We start from the raw sequence: 18,659 nt of genomic DNA, 5'->3' as shown, positions 1-18,659 counted from the left end.
CGAGTCCTGTTATCTACCCCGGAGAGGGACGAGTCCTGTTATCTACCCCGGAGAGGGACGAGTCCTGTTATCTACCCCAGAGAGGGACGAGTCCTGTCATCTACCCCGGAGAGGGACGAGTCCTGTTATCCTCTCATACTGACACCTCATATATCTACCCCAGAGAGGGACGAGTCCTGTCATCTACCCCGGAGAGGGACGAGTCCTGTCATCTACCCCGGAGAGGGACGAGTCCTGTCATCTACCCCAGAGAGGGACGAGTCCTGTCATCTACCCCAGAGAGGGACGAGTCCTGTTATCTACCCCAGAGAGGGACAAGTCCTGTTATCTACCCCAGAGAGGGACGAGTCCTGTTATCCTCTCATACTGACACCTCATATATCTACCCCAGAGAGGGACGAGTCCTGTTATCTACCCCGGAGAGGGACGAGTCCTGTTATCTACCCCGGAGAGGGACGAGTCCTGTTATCTACCCCAGAGAGGGACGAGTCCTGTTATCCTCTCATACTGACACCTCATATATCTACCCCAGAGAGGGACGAGTCCTGTCATCTACCCCGGAGAGGGACGAGTCCTGTTATCTACCCCGGAGAGGGACGAGTCCTGTTATCTACCCCGGAGAGGGACGAGTCCTGTTATCTACCCCGGAGAGGGACGAGTCCTGTTATCTACCCCGGAGAGGGACGAGTCCTGTTATCTACCCCGGAGAGGGACGAGTCCTGTCATCTACCCCGGAGAGGGACGAGTCCTGTTATCCTCTCATACTGACACCTCATATATCTACCCCAGAGAGGGGCGAGTCCTGTCATCTACCCCGGAGAGGGACGAGTCCTGTCATCTACCCCGGAGAGGGACGAGTCCTGTCATCTACCCCGGAGAGGGACGAGTCCTGTCATCTACCCCGGAGAGGGACGAGTCCTGTCATCTACCCCGGAGAGGGACGAGTCCTGTTATCTACCCCGGAGAGGGACGAGTCCTGTTATCTACCCCAGAGAGGGACGAGTCCTGTCATCTACCCCAGAGAGGGACGAGTCCTGTTATCTACCCCAGAGAGGGACGAGTCCTGTTATCTACCCCAGAGAGGGACGAGTCCTGTTATCTACCCCGGAGAGGGACGAGTCCTGTTATCTACCCCGGAGAGGGACGAGTCCTGTTATCTACCCCGGAGAGGGACGAGTCCTGTTATCTACAGGCTGAATGTTACAGTCCGTACAGGGCTGGTGGTTTAGGAAACCTCTCTCTCTTAGCAGGCTGAATGGTACAGTCCGTACAGGGCTGGTGGTTTAGGAAACCTCTCTCTCTTAGCAGGCTGAATGGTACTGTCTGTACAGGGCTGGTGGTTTAGGAAACCTCTCTCTCTTAGCAGGCTGAATGGTACAGTCCGTACAGGGCTGGTGGTTTAGGAAACCTCTCTCTCTTAGCAGGCTGAATGGTACTGTCCGTACAGGGCTGGTGGTTTAGGAAACCTCTCTCTCTTAGCAGACTGAATGTTACAGTCCGTACAGGGTACAGTAACCTTCATTCTGGATCTGCTGTAATCTCTACAGTATGATCTGCTGTAATCTCTACAGTAACCTTCATTCTGGATCTGCTGTAATCTCTACAGTATGATCTGCTGTAATCTCTACAGTAACCTTCATTCTGGATCTGCTGTAATCTCTACAGTATGATCTGCTGTAATCTCTACAGTAACCTTCATTATGAATCTGCTGTAATCTCTACAGTAAAATCTGCTGTAATCTCTACAGTAACCTTCATTCTGGATCTGCTGTAATCTCTACAGTATGATCTGCTGTAATCTCTACAGTATGATCTGCTGTAATCTCTACAGTAACCTTCATTCTGGATCTGCTGTAATCTCTACAGTAAGATCTGCTGTAATCTCTACAGTAACCTTCATTATGAATCTGCTGTAATCTCTACAGTAAAATCTGCTGTAATCTCTACAGTAACCTTTATTCTGGATCTGCTGTAATCTCTACAGTATGATCTGCTGTAATCTCTACAGTATGATCTGCTGTAATCTCTACAGTAACCTTCATTATGAATCTGCTGTAATCTCTACAGTAAAATCTGCTGTAATCTCTATAGTATGATCTGCTGTAATCTCTACAGTAACCTTCATTGTGGATCTGCTGTAATCTCTACAGTATGATCTGCTGTAATCTCTACAGTAACCTTCATTCTGGATCTGCTGTAATCTCTACAGTATGATCTGCTGTAATCTCTACAGTAACCTTCATTATGAATCTGCTGTAATCTCTACAGTAAGATCTGCTGTAATCTCTACAGTAACCTTCATTCTGGATCTGCTGTAATCTCTACAGTAACCTTCATTCTGGATCTGCTGTAATCTCTACAGTAAAATCTGCTGTAATCTCTATAGCATGATCTGCTGTAATCTCTACAGTAACCTTCATTGTGGATCTGCTGTAATCTCTACAGTAAGATCTGCTGTAATCTCTACAGTAAGATCTGCTGTAATCTCTACAGTAAGATCTGCTGTAATCTCTACAGTAAGATATGCTGTAATCTCTACAGTAAGATCTGCTGTAATCTCTACAGTAACCGTTAGTCTGGATCTGCTGTAATCTTTACAGTAAGATCTGCTGTAGTCTCTACAGTAAGATCTGCTGTAATCTCTACAGCAACCTTCATTCTGGATCTGCTGTAATCTCTACAGTAACCTTTAGTCTGGATCTGCTGTAATCTCTACAGTAAGATCTGCTGTAATCTCTACAGTAACCTTCATTCTGGATCTGCTGTAATCTCTACAGTAACCTTTAGTCTGGATCTGCTGTAATCTCTACAGTAAGATCTGCTGTAATCTCTACAGTAACCTTTAGTCTGGATCTGCTGTAATCTCTACAGTAAGATCTGCTGTAATCTCTACAGTAAGATCTGCTGTAATCTCTACAGTAAGATCTGCTGTAATCTCTACAGTAATCTCTACAGTAAGATCTGCTGTAATCTCTACAGTAAGATCTGCTGTAATCTCTACAGTAAGATCTGCTGTAATCTCTACAGTAAGATCTGCTGTAATCTCTACAGTAAGATCTGCTGTAATCTCTACAGTAACCTTTAGTCTGGATCTGCTGTAATCTCTACAGTAACCTTCATTGTGAAGTATTCCCTGAAGAGGACAATAATAGGTTATGGGGTGATATTTTTCAATGTCTTTCATTCCCTTTAAATAATATCACATTTCTGGCACTCAAACATCCCATTTTACCAAGCTGCTATTCTGAACAGCAGGGTGTATAAAGACTCCGTCTCTCTCAGCCTTTTGATTTCTGGACGCAGTACAAGGAAATGCCAGTTAATCAGTGAGAACATTCTATTGTTCCGTGTCTTACTGCGACTTGGACAGAGACACCGCTACCTGCTAGGACTGACTGAGACGGACAGAACTGCCTGCGACTTGGACAGAGACACCGCTACCTGCTAGGACTGACTGAGACGGACAGAACTGCCTGCGACTTGGACAGAGACACCGCTACCTGCTAGGACTGACTGAGACGGACAGAACTGCCTGCCAGCTGAAGCAGGCAGACAGACCGACAAGCGTGTCTTGGCAACAGGCTGGGGGAGACAGGCTTAGTGATGAGGGCACACCGGCCCTGCCAGTCCTTGCCCCCAGCAGCAGTCCGTGGCATATGAGACCATTAGTACTGTGCCAGACCTCCTCCTCCCTCTCTCTCTGCCCTCCCTGTATCTCTCTCTCTCTCTCTGCCCGCTCTCTCTCTCTCTCTGCCCGCTCTCTCTCTCTCTCTGCCCGCTCTCTCTCTCTCTGCCCGCTCTCTCTCTCTCTCTCTGCCCTCTCTCTCTCTCTCTCTGCCCTCTCTCTCTCTCTCTGCCCTCTCTGTCTCTCTCTGCACTCTCTGTCTCTCTCTGCACTCTGTCTCTCTCTCTGCCCTCTCTCTCTGCCCTCTCTCTCTCTCTCTCTGCCCTCTCTCTCTCTCTCGCGCGCCGTCTCTCTCTGTCTCTCTCTCCACTATGTCTTCAGATCCATTTAATCCCTGTTAGATATCCACTATATCTTCAGATCCATTTAATCCCTGTTAGATATCCACTATGTCTTCAGATCCATTTAATCCCTGTTAGATATCCACTATGTCTTCAGATCCATTTAATCCCTGTTAGATATCCACTATGTCTTCAGATCCATTTAATCCCTGTTAGATATCCACTATGTCTTCAGATCCATTTAATCCCTGTTAGATATCCACTATGTCTTCAGATCCATTTAATCCCTGTAGGATATCCACTATGTCTTCAGATCCATTTAATCGCTGTAGGATATCCACTATGTCTTCAGATCCATTTAATCCCTGTTAGATATCCACTATGTCTTCAGATCCATTTAATCCCTGTTAGATGTCCACTATATCTTCAGATCCATTTAATCCCTGTTAGATATCCACTATATCTTCAGATCCATTTAATCTCTGTAGGATATCCACTATGTCTTCAGATCCATTTAATCCCTGTAGGATATCCACTATGTCTTCAGATCCATTTAATCCCTGTAGGATATCCACTATGTCTTCAGATCCATTTAATCCCTGTAGGATATCCACTATGTCTTCAGATCCATTTAATCCCTGTAGGATATCCACTATGTCTTCAGATCCATTTAATCCCTGTAGGATATCCACTATGTCTTCAGATCCATTTAATCCCTGTAGGATATCCACTATGTCTTCAGATCCATTTAATCCCTGTAGGATATCCACTATGTCTTCAGATCCATTTAATCCCTGTAGGATATCCACTATGTCTTCAGATCCATTTAATCCCTGTAGGATATCCACTATGTCTTCAGATCCATTTAATCCCTGTTAGATATCCACTATGTCTTCAGATCCATTTAATCCCTGTAGGATATCCACTATGTCTTCAGATCCATTTAATCACAGCAGCAGTCCCAGTCTAAATAATTCACACTCAGCATCAGACAATGGGCCATATTCCTTTTATTTAGTTGATGTCCTGCCTGGTCCGGGAGCCGCGCTCTGCCTGGTCCGGGAGCCGCGCTCTGCCTGGTCCGGGAGCCGCGCTCTGCCTGGTCCGGGAGCCGCTCTCTGCCTGGCCCGGGAGCCCAGCTCTGCCTGGCCCGGGAGCCGCTCTCTGCCTGGCCCGGGAGCCGCTCTCTGCCTGGCCCGGGAGACGCTCTGTGCCTGGTCCTATTTCTGTCCAGCTGTTCCAGCAGAGTAGCAGGAGGCTCTCAGTTGTCCTAGTAGGGCCTTTAACAAGCATTTTCCCTCCCTTTCTCTCTCTCTCTCTCCTTCCTCACCCCTCTGCCCTGGCCCCACTCCCTCTCTCCCCTCTGCCCTGGCCCCACTCCCTCCCTTTCTCTCTCTCTCTCTCCTTCCTCACCCCTCTGCCCTGGCCCCACTCCCTCTCTCCCCTCTGCCCTGGCCCCACTCCCTCTCTCCCCTCTGCCCTGGCCCCACTCCCTCCCTTTCTCTCTCTCTCTCTCTCCTTCCTCACCCCTCTGCCCTGGCCCCACTCCCTCTCTCCCCTCTGCCCTGGCCCCACTCCCTCTCTCCCCTCTGCCCTGGCCCCTCTCTCTCTCTCTCTCTCTCTCTCTCTGTCTGTCTGTCTGTCTGTCTGTCTGTCTGTCTGTCTGTCTGTCTGTCTGTCTGTCTGTCTGTCTGTCTGTCTGTCTGTCTGTCTGTCTGTCTGTCTGTCTGTCTGTCTGTCTGTCTGTCTGTCTGTCTGTCTCTCCTTCCTCACCCCTCTGCCCTGGCCCCTCTCCCTCTATTCAGCAGGCCAACAGATGCTATTCTTCTATTCAAATGACTTATATGGAAGTAGTGGTTCTATAGTTGTCCCTATACACAGTCTCCTGGTAGGGGGGTGGGGACAGAGAGGGGGGGGGGTTGACCCCAAAAATATCCCAGCCTGAAGTACCCTCTTTTGTTTTGTGTATTATTTGGAAGCAGCGTGTCCTAGAAACCTCTGAGCCAACAACACTAACATATAACTGTCTGGGGTATACAACACCATCATATAACTGGGGTATACAACACCATCATATAACTGTCTGGGGTATACAACACCATCATATAACTGGGGTATACAACACCATCATATAACTGGGGTATACAACACCATCATATAACTGTCTGGGGTATACAACACCATCATATAACTGTCTGGGGTATACAACACCATCATATAACTGGGGTATACAACACCATCATATAACTGTCTGGGGTATACAACACCATCATATAACTGTCTGGGGTATACAACACCATCATATCACTGTCTGGGGTATACAACACCATCATATAACTGTCTGGGGTATACAACACCATCATATAACTGTCTGGGGTATACAACACCATCATATAACTGTCTGGGGTATACAACACCATCATATAACTGTCTGGGGTATACAACACCATCATATCACTGTCTGGGGTATACAACACCATCATATAACTGTCTGGGGTATACAACACCATCATATAACTGTCTGGGGTATACAACACCATCATATAACTGGGGTATACAACACCATCATATAACTGGGGTATACAACACCATCATATAACTGTCTGGGGTATACAACACCATCATATAACTGTCTGGGGTATACAACACCATCATATAACTGGGGTATACAACACCATCATACAACTGGGGTATACAACACCATCATATAACTGTCTGGGGTATACAACACCATCATATAACTGGGGTATACAACACCATCATATAACTGTCTGGGGTATACAACACCATCATATCACTGTCTGGGGTATACAACACCATCATATAATTGTCTGGGGTATACAACACCATCATACAACTGGGGTATACAACACCATCATATAACTGTCTGGGGTATACAACACCATCATATAACTGTCTGGGGTATACAACACCATCATATCACTGTCTGGGGTATACAACACCATCATATAACTGTCTGGGGTATACAACACCATCATACAACTGGGGTATACAACACCATCATATAACTGTCTGGGGTATACAACACCATCATATCACTGTCTGGGGTATACAACACCATCATATCACTGTCTGGGGTATACAACAACATCATATAACTGTCTGGGGTATACAACACCATCATATAACTGACTGGGGTATACAACACCATCATATAACTGTCTGGGGTATACAACACCATCATATAACTGTCTGGGGTATACAACACCATCATATAACTGTCTGGGGTATACAACACCATCATATAACTGTCTGGGGTATACAACACCATCATATAACTGTCTGGGGTATACAACACCATCATATAACTGTCTGGGGTATACAACACCATCATATAACTGTCTGGGGTATACAACACCATCATATAACTGTCTGGGGTATACAACACCATCATATAACTGTCTGGGGTATACAACACCATCATATAACTGTCTGGGGTATACAACACCATCATATAACAGTCTGGGGTATACAACACCATCATATAACTGTCTGGGGTATACAACACCATCATATAACTGTCTGGGGTATACAACACCATCATATAACTGTCTGGGGTATACAACACCATCATATAACTGTCTGGGGTATACAACACCATCATATAACTAACTGGGGTATACAACACCATCATATAACTGGGGTATACAACACCATCATATAACTGGGGTATACAACACCATCATATAACTGTCTGGGGTATACAACACCATCATATAACTGGGGTATACAACACCATCATATAACTGTCTGGGGTATACAACACCATCATATAACTGTCTGGGGTATACAACACCATCATATAACTGTCTGGGGTATACAACACCATCATATAACTGTCTGGGGTATACAACACCATCATATAACTGTCTGGGGTATACAACACCATCATATAACTGTCTGGGGTATACAACACCATCATATAACTGTCTGGGGTATACAACACCAACGTACAGTGGTAAGAAAACAGTATGTGAACCCTTTGGAATTGCCTGGACTTCTGCGTAAATTGTTCATAAAAAGTAATACGTCACAACAATAGACAAACACAGTCTTCTTAAACTAATTACACACAATTATACTTTTTCATGTCTTTATTGAACACACCGTGTAAACATTCACAGTGCAGGGTGGGGAAAGTATGTGAACCCTTGGTTTTAATAACTGGTTGACCCTCCTTTGGGAGCAATAACCTCAACCAAACGTTTTCTGTAGTTGGGGATCAGATCTGTGCGACGCTCAGGATGAGTTTTGGACCATTCCTCTTTACAAAACTGTTTCAGTTCAGCAATATTCTTGGGATGTCTGGTGTGAGCTGCTCTCGAGGTCACGCCACAGCATGTCAAATCGGGTTGAGGTCAGGACTCTGACTGGGCCGCTCCAGAAGGAGTATTTTCTTCTGTCGAAGCCATTCTGTTGTTGATTTACTTCTGTGTTTTGGGTCGTTGTCCTGTTGCGTCACCCAACTTCTGTTGAGCGTCAATTGGCGGACAGATAGCCTGACATTCTCTTGCCAAATGTCTTGATTATCTTGTGATTTTATTTCTCCGTCAACAATAGCAAGCTGTCCAGGCCCTGAGGCAGCAAAGCAGCCCCAAACCACGATGCTCCCTCCACCATAGTTTAGGTTTTGATGTTGGTGTGCTGTGCCTTTTTCTCCCCACAGTGTGTTTTCCTTCCAAACAACTCAACGTTAGTTTCATCTGTCCACAGAATATTTGACCAGTAACACTGTGGAATCCAGAGGCTCTTCTGCGACCTTCAGACGTGCAGCTATTGTTTTTTTTGAGGGGGGGGCAGCAGTGGTGTCTTCCGTGGTGTCCTCCCATGAACACCATTGTTATTTCGTGTTTTACGTATCGTAGACTCGTCAACAGAGATGTTAGCATGTTCCAGAGATTTCTGTAAGTCTTTAGCTGACACTCTAGGATTCTTCTTAACCTCATTGAGCGTTCTGCGCTGTGGTCTTGCAGTCGTCTTTGCAGGACGGCCGCTCCTAAGGGAGAGTACAGTGTTGAACTTCCTCCTTTTATAGACCGTTTGTCTTACCGTGGACTGATGAACATCAAGGCTTTTAGAGATACTTTTGTAACCCTTTCCAGCTTTATTGCAAGTCAACCATTCTTAATCTTGGGTCTTCTGAGATCTCTTTAATTCGAGGCATGGTTCACATCAGGTAATGCTTCTTGTGAATAGCAAACTCAAATGTTGTGAGTTGATTTATAGGGCAAGGTAGCTCTAACCAACATCTCTAATCTCGTCTCATTGATTGGACTCCAGGTTAGCTGACTCCAATTAGCTTTTGGAGAAGTCATTAGCCTAGGGGTTTCACATACTTTTTACAATCTATAATGTGAATGTTTAAATTATGTATTCAATATAGACAAGAAAAATACAATAATTTGTGTGTTATTAGTTTAATAAGCACACTGTGTTTGTCTGTTGTGACTTAGATGAAAATCAAATTAGATGACCAGACTGCTTGTGGTCCGGTAGTTAGTTGAGAAGGAAACGGAGTGTCCGAAACCCAAACCCTCCGTTCTGTTGTCCAGATTAAAAGGAGGCCGTTGAAACTCTGCAGGGTAGCTGTTAACACGTGTCTCTCGTCTCTCTCTCTGCTGCTGACAGACCTGTAGAGTGTATTTCCCAGCCCTGGCTGCTGCTGCTGCCGTGTTAGAGACGACCTATTGAAAACGCCTTTCAGCAGTAGCTCCCGCCCCCCTTCCCTGTGTTCTACTGTTACCAGGGCAACGCCTTCCATAGAACCGTGTCATGTGACCCCGCCGAGGTTTTGACGTCAGAGAGGAGGCGGAGTTTGGGTGTAAAGCTTCACTCAGACGTTCAGTTAGCAGCTGCGGGGGCTTGTGAGACGTCGTCTTCTTCTTCTTCTTCTTCTTCTTCTTGGTTGTTGGGAGTCGCTAGTTGTTGTCACTTCTGCCTGGTGTCTAGTCGAGCCTCTGTCTCCGTCTCTGCTTACTGCCGTTCTGTTAGCTAGCTGTCACACTCTGCCGTTGGATTATGGACTGTTAACAGACCGACATTACTACACACCGAGTGAGGTAAGATCTCTGGTCTTGTCTTTTTTGTGTCAGAAACCTGGTGTTTTGTTAAATGATTTTGCTGTTTTCTTTAAGCTCGGCAACACACACTTCTCATATGCCTTTTTGCAATGTTTTGAGCGCTGCAGGATTGACCACAGGCAACAGGCATCAGGACATTTGCATTGTGTTGGTTTGAATAAGGAACTGTGAAGGGTTATGAAATGCTACTTTCCCATGAGTCCAGAGACTGAGGAGTTAGAATACTGTTGGTTAGAGAGGGGGTTAGAATACTGTTGGTTAGAGAGGGGGTTAGAATACTGTTGGTTAGAGAGGGGGTTAGAATACTGTTGGATAGAGAGGGGGTTAGAATACTGTTGGTTAGAGAGGGGGTTAGAATACTGTTGGTTAGAGAGGGGGTTAGAATACTGTTGGATAGAGAGGGGGTTAGAATACTGTTGGTTAGAGAGGGGGTTAGAATACTGTTGGATAGAGAGGGGGTTAGAATACTGTTGGTTAGAGAGGGGGTTAGAATACTGTTGGATAGAGAGGGGGTTAGAATACTGTTGGATAGAGAGGGGGTTAGAATACTGTTGGTTAGAGAGGGGGTTAGAATACTGTTGGATAGAGAGGGGGTTAGAATACTGTTGGTTAGAGAGGGGGTTAGAATACTGTTGGTTAGAGAGGGGGTTAGAATACTGTTGGATAGAGAGGGGGTTAGAATACTGTTGGTTAGAGAGGGGGTTAGAATACTGTTGGATAGAGAGGGGGTTAGAATACTGTTGGTTAGAGAGGGGGTTAGAATACTGTTGGTTAGAGAGGGGGTTAGAATACTGTTGGATAGAGAGGGGGTTAGAATACTGTTGGTTAGAGAGGGGGTTAGAATACTGTTGGATAGAGAGGGGGTTAGAATACTGTTGGATAGAGAGGGGGTTAGAATACTGTTGGATAGAGAGGGGGTTAGAATACTGTTGGATAGAGAGGGGGTTAGAATACTGTTGGTTAGAGAGGGGGTTAGAATACTGTTGGATAGAGAGGGGGTTAGAATACTGTTGGATAGAGAGGGGGTTAGAATACTGTTGGATAGAGAGGGGGTTAGAATACTGTTGGATAGAGAGGGGGTTAGAATACTGTTGGATAGAGAGGGGGTTAGAATACTGTTGGTTAGAGAGGGGGTTAGAATACTGTTGGTTAGAGAGGGGGTTAGAATACTGTTGGTTAGAGAGGGGGTTAGAATACTGTTGGATAGAGAGGGGGTTATAATACTGTTGGTTAGAATACTGTTGGATAGAGAGGGGGTTAGAATACTGTTGGATAGAGAGGGGGTTAGAATACTGTTGGATAGAGAGGGGGTTAGAATACTGTGGGTTAGAGAGGGGGTTAGAATAATGTTGGATAGAGAGGGGGTTAGAATAATGTCGGTTAGAGAGGGGGTTAGAATACTGTTGGATAGAGAGGGGGTTAGAATACTGTTGGATAGAGAGGGGGTTATAATACTGTTGGTTAGAATACTGTTGGTTAGAGAGGGGGTTAGAATACTGTTGGATAGAGAGGGGGTTAGAATACTGTTGGTTAGAGAGGGGGTTAGAATACTGTTGGTTAGAGAGGGGGTTAGAATACTGTTGGATAGAGAGGGGGTTAGAATACTGTTGGATAGAGAGGGGGTTAGAATACTGTTGGATAGAGAGGGGGTTAGAATACTGTTGGTTAGAGAGGGGGTTAGAATACTGTTGGATAGAGAGGGGGTTAGAATACTGTTGGTTAGAGAGGGGGTTAGAATACTGTTGGTTAGAGAGGGGGTTAGAATACTGTTGGATAGAGAGGGGGTTATAATACTGTTGGTTAGAATACTGTTGGATAGAGAGGGGGTTAGAATACTGTTGGATAGAGAGGGGGTTAGAATACTGTTGGATAGAGAGGGGGTTAGAATACTGTGGGTTAGAGAGGGGGTTAGAATAATGTTGGATAGAGAGGGGGTTAGAATAATGTTGGTTAGAGAGGGGGTTAGAATACTGTTGGATAGAGAGGGGGTTAGAATACTGTTGGATAGAGAGGGGGTTATAATACTGTTGGTTAGAATACTGTTGGTTAGAGAGGGGGTTAGAATACTGTTGGATAGAGAGGGGGTTAGAATACTGTTGGTTAGAGAGGGGGTTAGAATACTGTTGGTTAGAGAGGGGGTTAGAATACTGTTGGATAGAGAGGGGGTTAGAATACTGTTGGATAGAGAGGGGGTTAGAATACTGTTGGATAGAGAGGGGGTTAGAATACTGTTGGTTAGAGAGGGGGTTAGAATACTGTTGGATAGAGAGGGGGTTAGAATACTGTTGGATAGAGAGGGGGTTAGAATACTGTTGGATAGAGAGGGGGTTAGAATACTGTTGGTTAGAGAAGGAGTTAGAATACTGTTGGATAGAGAGGGGGTTAGAATACTGTTGGCTAGAGAGGGGGTTAGAATACTGTTGGATAGAGAGGGGGTTAGAATACTGTTGGTTAGAGAGGGGGTTAGAATACTGTTGGATAGAGAGGGGGTTAGAATACTGTGGGTTAGAGAAGGGGTTAGAATACTGTTGGATAGAGAGGGGGTTAGAATACTGTTGGTTAGAGAGGGGGTTAGAATACTGTTGGTTAGAGAGGGGGTTAGAATACTGTTGGATAGAGAGGGGGTTAGAATACTGTTGGATAGAGAGGGGGTTAGAATACTGTTGGATAGAGAGGGGGTTAGAATACTGTGGGTTAGAGAGGGGGTTAGAATACTGTTGGATAGAGAGGGGGTTAGAATACTGTTGGTTAGAGAGGGGGTTAGAATACTGTTGGTTAGAGAGGGGGTTAGAATACTGTTGGATAGAGAGGGGGTTAGAATACTGTGGGTTATTGAGGGGGTTAGAATACTGTGGGTTAGAGAGGGGGTTAGAATACTGTGGGTTAGAATACTGTTGGATAGAGAGGGGGTTAGGGTTAGAATACTGTTGGTTAGAGAGGGGGTTAGAAAGGGGGTTAGAATACTGTGGGTTAGAATACTGTGGGTTAGAATACTGTTGGATAGAGAGGGCGTTGGGGTTAGAATACTGTGGGTTAGAGAGGGGGTTAGAATACTGTTGGTTAGAGAGGGGGTTAGAATACTGTTGGTTAGAGAGGGGGTTAGAATACTGTTGGTTAGAGAGGGGGTTAGAATACTGTTGGTTAGAGAGGGGGTTAGAATACTGTTGGATAGAGAGGGGGTTAGAATACTGTTGGTTATTGAGGGGGTTAGAATACTGTGGGTTAGAGAGGGGGTTAGGGTTAGAAGTAATGTAGGAGTAATGCTCCTGGAGGACTGTGGTGTAGGAGTAATGCTCCTGGAGGACTGTGGTGTAGTGTAGGAGTAATGCTCCTGGAGGACTGTGGTGTAGGAGTAATGCTCCTGGAGGACTGTGGTGTAATGTAGGAGTAATGCTCCTGGAGGACTGTGGTGTAGTGTAGGAGTAATGCTCCTGGAGGACTGTGGTGTAGTGTAGGAGTAATGCTCCTGGAGGACTGTGGTGTGGTGTAGGAGTAATGCTCCTGGAGGACTGTGGTGTAGTGTAGGAGTAATGCTCCTGGAGGACTGTGGTGTAGGAGTAATGCTCCTGGAGGACTGTGGTGTAGGAGTAATGCTCCTGGAGGACTGTAGTGTAGGAGTAATGCTCCTGGGGGACTGTGGTGTAGGAGTAATGCTCCTGGAGGACTGTGGTGTAGGAGTAATGCTCCTGGAGGACTGTGGTGTAGGAGTAATGCTCCTGGAGGACTGTAGTGTAGGAGTAATGCTCCTGGAGGACTGTGGTGTAGGAGTAATGCTCCTGGGGGACTGTGGTGTAGGAGTAATGCTCCTGGGGGACTGTGGTGTAGGAGTAATGCTCCTGGAGGACTGTGGTGTAGGAGTAATGCTCCTGGGGGACTGTGGTGTAGGAGTAATGCTCCTGGAGGACTGTGGTGTAGGAGTAATGCTCCTGGGGGACTGTGGTGTAGGAGTAATGCTCCTGGAGGACTGTGGTGTAGTGTAGGAGTAATGCTCCTGGAGGACTGTGGTGTAGTGTAGGAGTAATGCTCCTGGAGGACTGTGGTGTAATGTAGGAGTAATGCTCCTGGAGGACTGTGGTGTAGGAGTAATGCTCCTGGAGGACTGTGGTGTAGGAGTAATGCTCCTGGAGGACTGTGGTGTAGGAGTAATGCTCCTGGAGGACTGTGGTGTAGGAGTAATGCTCCTGGAGGACTGTGGTGTAGTGTAGGAGTAATGCTCCTGGAGGACTGTGGTGTAGTGTAGGAGTAATGCTCCCGGAGGACTGTGGTGTAGGAGTAATGCTCCCGGAGGACTGTGGTGTAGGAGTAATGCTCCTGGAGGACTGTGGTGTAGTGTAGGAGTAATGCTCCTGGAGTCATTTCTAGCTCCACGCGACTCCCGACTCGTTCTAATGTCAGTGGGCTGAGGGCTGAGGTTGGGGTTAGAGGGGAGAGGTTAGAGGGGAGAGTACAGGGGTCAACAGCTGCCTCAGAGGGGATGGGGTTTTAAGTGGGTGTGGGAAGCTCCTCCTCACCAGAGAGAGAGAGATGATTCAACAGCCTGTGGGGACCGGAGATAAAGAGATGATCCAACAGCCTGTGGGGACCGGAGATAAAGAGATGATCCAACAGCCTGTGGGGACCGGAGATAAAGAGATGATCCAACAGCCTGTGGGGACCGGAGATAAAGAGATGATCCAACAGCCTGTGGGGACCGGAGATAAAGAGATGATCCAACAGCCTGTGGGGACCGGAGATAAAGAGATGATCCAACAGCCTGTGGGGACCGGAGATAAAGAGATGATCCAACAGCCTGTGGGGACCGGAGATAAAGAGATGATCCAACAGCCTGTGGGGACCGGAGATAAAGAGATGATCCAACAGCCTGTGGGGACCGGAGATAAAGAGATGATCCAACAGCCTGTGGGGACCGGAGATAAAGAGATGATCCAACAGCCTGTGGGGACCGGAGATAAAGAGATGATCCAACAGCCTGTGGGGACCGGAGATAAAGAGATGATCCAACAGCCTGTGGGGACCGGAGATAAAGAGATGATCCAACAGCCTGTGGGGACCGGAGATAAAGAGATGATCCAACAGCCTGTGGGGACCGGAGATAAAGAGATGATCCAACAGCCTGTGGGGACCGGAGATAAAGAGATGATCCAACAGCCTGTGGGGACCGGAGATAAAGAGATGATCCAACAGCCTGTGGGGACCGGAGATAAAGAGATGATCCAACAGCCTGTGGGGACCGGAGATAAAGAGATGATCCAACAGCCTGTGGGGACCGGAGATAAAGAGATGATCCAACAGCCTGTGGGGACCGGAGATAAAGAGATGATCCAACAGCCTGTGGGGACCGGAGATAAAGAGATGATCCAACAGCCTGTGGGGACCGGAGATAAAGAGATGGGGGGGTTACATATCTCCTTTACAGACACACGACATGTTCTCTTCTCCCTTGCTCATTGGCTCATCCCTCGCTTTCTCTTTTCCTCTCATTCTCCCTCTCTCTCTCTGCTCTAGACAACTTGGTACAGCAGTGGTAGGAGTCTCTCTCTCTCTCTCTGCTCTAGACAACTTGGTACAGCAGTGGTAGGAGTCTCTCTCTCTCTCTCTCTCTGCTCTAGACAACTTGGTACAGCAGTGGTAGGAGTCTCTCTCTCTCTCTCTCTCTGCTCTAGACAACTTGGTACAGCAGTGGTAGGAGTCTCTCTCTCTCTCTCTCTCTGCTCTAGACAACTTGGTACAGCAGTGGTAGGAGTCTCTCTCTCTCTCTCTCTCTGCTCTAGACAACTTGGTACAGCAGTGGTAGGAGTCTCTCTCTCTCTCTCTCTCTCTGCTCTAGACAACTTGGTACAGCAGTGGTAGGAGTCTCTCTCTCTCTCTCTCTCTGCTCTAGACAACTTGGTACAGCAGTGGTAGGAGTCTCTCTCTCTCTCTCTCTCTGCTCTAGACAACATGGTACAGCAGTGGTAGGAGTCTCTCTCTCTCTCTCTGCTCTAGACAACTTGGTACAGCAGTGGTAGGAGTCTCTCTCTCTCTCTCTCTCTGCTCTAGACAACATGGTACAGCAGTGGTAGGAGTCTCTCTCTCTCTCTCTGCTCTAGACAACTTGGTACAGCAGTGGTAGGAGTCTCTCTCTCTCCCTCTCTCTCTGCTCTAGACAACTTGGTACAGCAGTGGTAGGAGTCTCTCTCTCTCTCTCTGCTCTAGACAACTTGGTACAGCAGTGGTAGGAGTCTCTCTCTCTCTCTCTCTCTGCTCTAGACAACTTGGTACAGCAGTGGTAGGAGTCTCTCTCTCTCCCTCTCTCTCTGCTCTAGACAACTTGGTACAGCAGTGGTAGGAGTCTCTCTCTCTCTGCTCTAGACAACTTGGTACAGCAGTGGTAGGAGTCTCTCTCTCTCTGCTCTAGACAACTTGGTACACCAGTGGTAGGAGTCTCTCTCTCTCTCTCTCTCTCTCTCTCTCTGCTCTAGACAACTTGGTACACCAGTGGTAGGAGTCTCTCTCTCTCTGCTCTAGACAACTTGGTACAGCAGTGGTAGGAGTCTCTCTCTCTCTGCTCTAGACAACTTGGTACACCAGTGGTAGGAGTCTCTCTCTCTCTCTCTCTCTCTGCTCTAGACAACTTGGTACACCAGTGGTAGGAGTCTCTCTCTCTCTGCTCTAGACAACTTGGTACAGCAGTGGTAGGAGTCTCTCTCTCTCTCTCTCTGCTCTAGACAACTTGGTACAGCAGTGGTAGGAGTCTCTCTCTCTCTCTCTGCTCTAGACAACTTGGTACAGCAGTGGTAGGAGTCTCTCTCTCTCTCTCTCTGCTCTAGACAACTTGGTACAGCAGTGGTAGGAGTCTCCCTCTCTCTCTCTGCTCTAGACAACTTGGTACAGCAGTGGTAGGAGTCTCTCTCTCTCTCTCTCTCTCTCTGCTCTAGACAACTTGGTACAGCAGTGGTAGGAGTCTCTCTCTCTCCCTCTGCTCTAGACAACATGGTACAGCAGTGGTAGGAGTCTCTCTCTCTCTCTCTCTGCTCTAGACAACTTGGTACAGCAGTGGTAGGAGTCTCTCTCTCTCTCTCTCTCTCTCTCTCTCTCTGCTCTAGACAACATGGTACAGCAGTGGTAGGAGTCTCTCTCTCTCTCTCTCTCTGCTCTAGACAACTTGGTACAGCAGTGGTAGGAGTCTCTCTCTCTCTCTCTCTCTCTCTCTGCTCTAGACAACATGGTACAGCAGTGGTAGGAGTCTCTCTCTCTCTCTCTCTGCTCTAGACAACTTGGTACAGCAGTGGTAGGAGTCTCTCTCTCTCTCTCTCTGCTCTAGACAACTTGGTACAGCAGTGGTAGGAGTCTCTCTCTCTCTCTGCTCTAGACAACTTGGTACAGCAGTGGTAGGAGTCTCTCTCTCTCCCTCTCTCTCTGCTCTAGACAACTTGGTACAGCAGTGGTAGGAGTCTCTCTCTCTCTCTCTGCTCTAGACAACTTGGTACAGTAGTGGTAGGAGTCTCTCTCTCTCTCTCTCTCTGCTCTAGACAACTTGGTACAGCAGTGGTAGGAGTCTCTCTCTCTCTCTCTCTCTGCTCTAGACAACTTGGTACAGCAGTGGTAGGAGTCTCTCTCTCTCTGCTCTAGACAACTTGGTACAGCAGTGGTAGGAGTCTCTCTCTCTCTGCTCTAGACAACTTGGTACAGCAGTGGTAGGAGTCTCTCTCTCTCTGCTCTAGACAACTTAGTACAGCAGTGGTAGGAGTCTCTCTCTCTCTGCTCTAGACAACTTGGTACAGCAGTGGTGGGAGTCTTTCTCTCTCTCTCTCTGCTCTAGACAACTTGGTACAGCAGTGGTAGGAGTCTCTCTCTCTCTCTCTCTCTCTGCTCTAGACAACTTGGTACAGCAGTGGTAGGAGTCTCTCTCTCTCTCTCTCTGCTCTAGACAACTTGGTACAGCAGTGGTAGGAGTCTCTCTCTCTCTCTCTCTCTGCTCTAGACAACTTGGTACAGCAGTGGTAGGAGTCTCTCTCTCTCTCTCTCTCTCTGCTCTAGACAACTTGGTACAGCAGTGGTAGGAGTCTCTCTCTCTCCCTCTCTCTCTGCTCTAGACAACTTGGTACAGCAGTGGTAGGAGTCTCTCTCTCTCTCTCTGCTCTAGACAACTTGGTACAGCAGTGGTAGGAGTCTCTCTCTCTCTCTCTCTCTCTGCTCTAGACAACTTGGTACAGCAGTGGTAGGAGTCTCTCTCTCTCTCTCTGCTCTAGACAACTTGGTACAGCAGTGGTAGGAGTCTCTCTCTCTCTCTCTCTCTCTGCTCTAGACAACTTGGTACAGCAGTGGTAGGAGTCTCTCTCTCTCTCTCTGCTCTAGACAACTTGGTACAGCAGTGGTAGGAGTCTCTCTCTCTCTCTCTCTCTGCTCTAGACAACTTGGTACAGCAGTGGTAGGAGTCTCTCTCTCTCCCTCTCTCTCTGCTCTAGACAACTTGGTACAGCAGTGGTAGGAGTCTCTCTCTCTCTCTCTGCTCTAGACAACTTGGTACAGCAGTGGTAGGAGTCTCTCTCTCTCTCTCTCTCTGCTCTAGACAACTTGGTACAGCCGTGGTAGGAGTCTCTCTCTCTCTCT

General features: G+C 47.1%; 1 protein-coding gene across 1 annotated transcript in view; it reads left to right on the top strand.

The window, feature by feature from the left end:
* Positions 1 to 14,627: 14,627 nt before the first annotated feature.
* LOC139572248 (300 kDa antigen AG231-like) overlaps positions 14,628 to 18,659 on the top strand; it is a 5,535-nt gene continuing 1,503 nt past the window's right edge. The window contains exon 1 of the mRNA XM_071394894.1: positions 14,628 to 15,434. Within this exon, the coding sequence (XP_071250995.1) occupies positions 14,628 to 15,434 (807 nt within the window). The remainder of the gene's footprint in view (positions 15,435 to 18,659) is intronic.

This window comes from Salvelinus alpinus, chromosome 4, assembly GCF_045679555.1.
Source record: "Salvelinus alpinus chromosome 4, SLU_Salpinus.1, whole genome shotgun sequence".
Taxonomy (NCBI): domain Eukaryota; kingdom Metazoa; phylum Chordata; class Actinopteri; order Salmoniformes; family Salmonidae; genus Salvelinus; species Salvelinus alpinus.
Note: the sequence above shows the minus strand (reverse complement) of the source record. Positions and strands in the feature narration are given on the sequence as shown.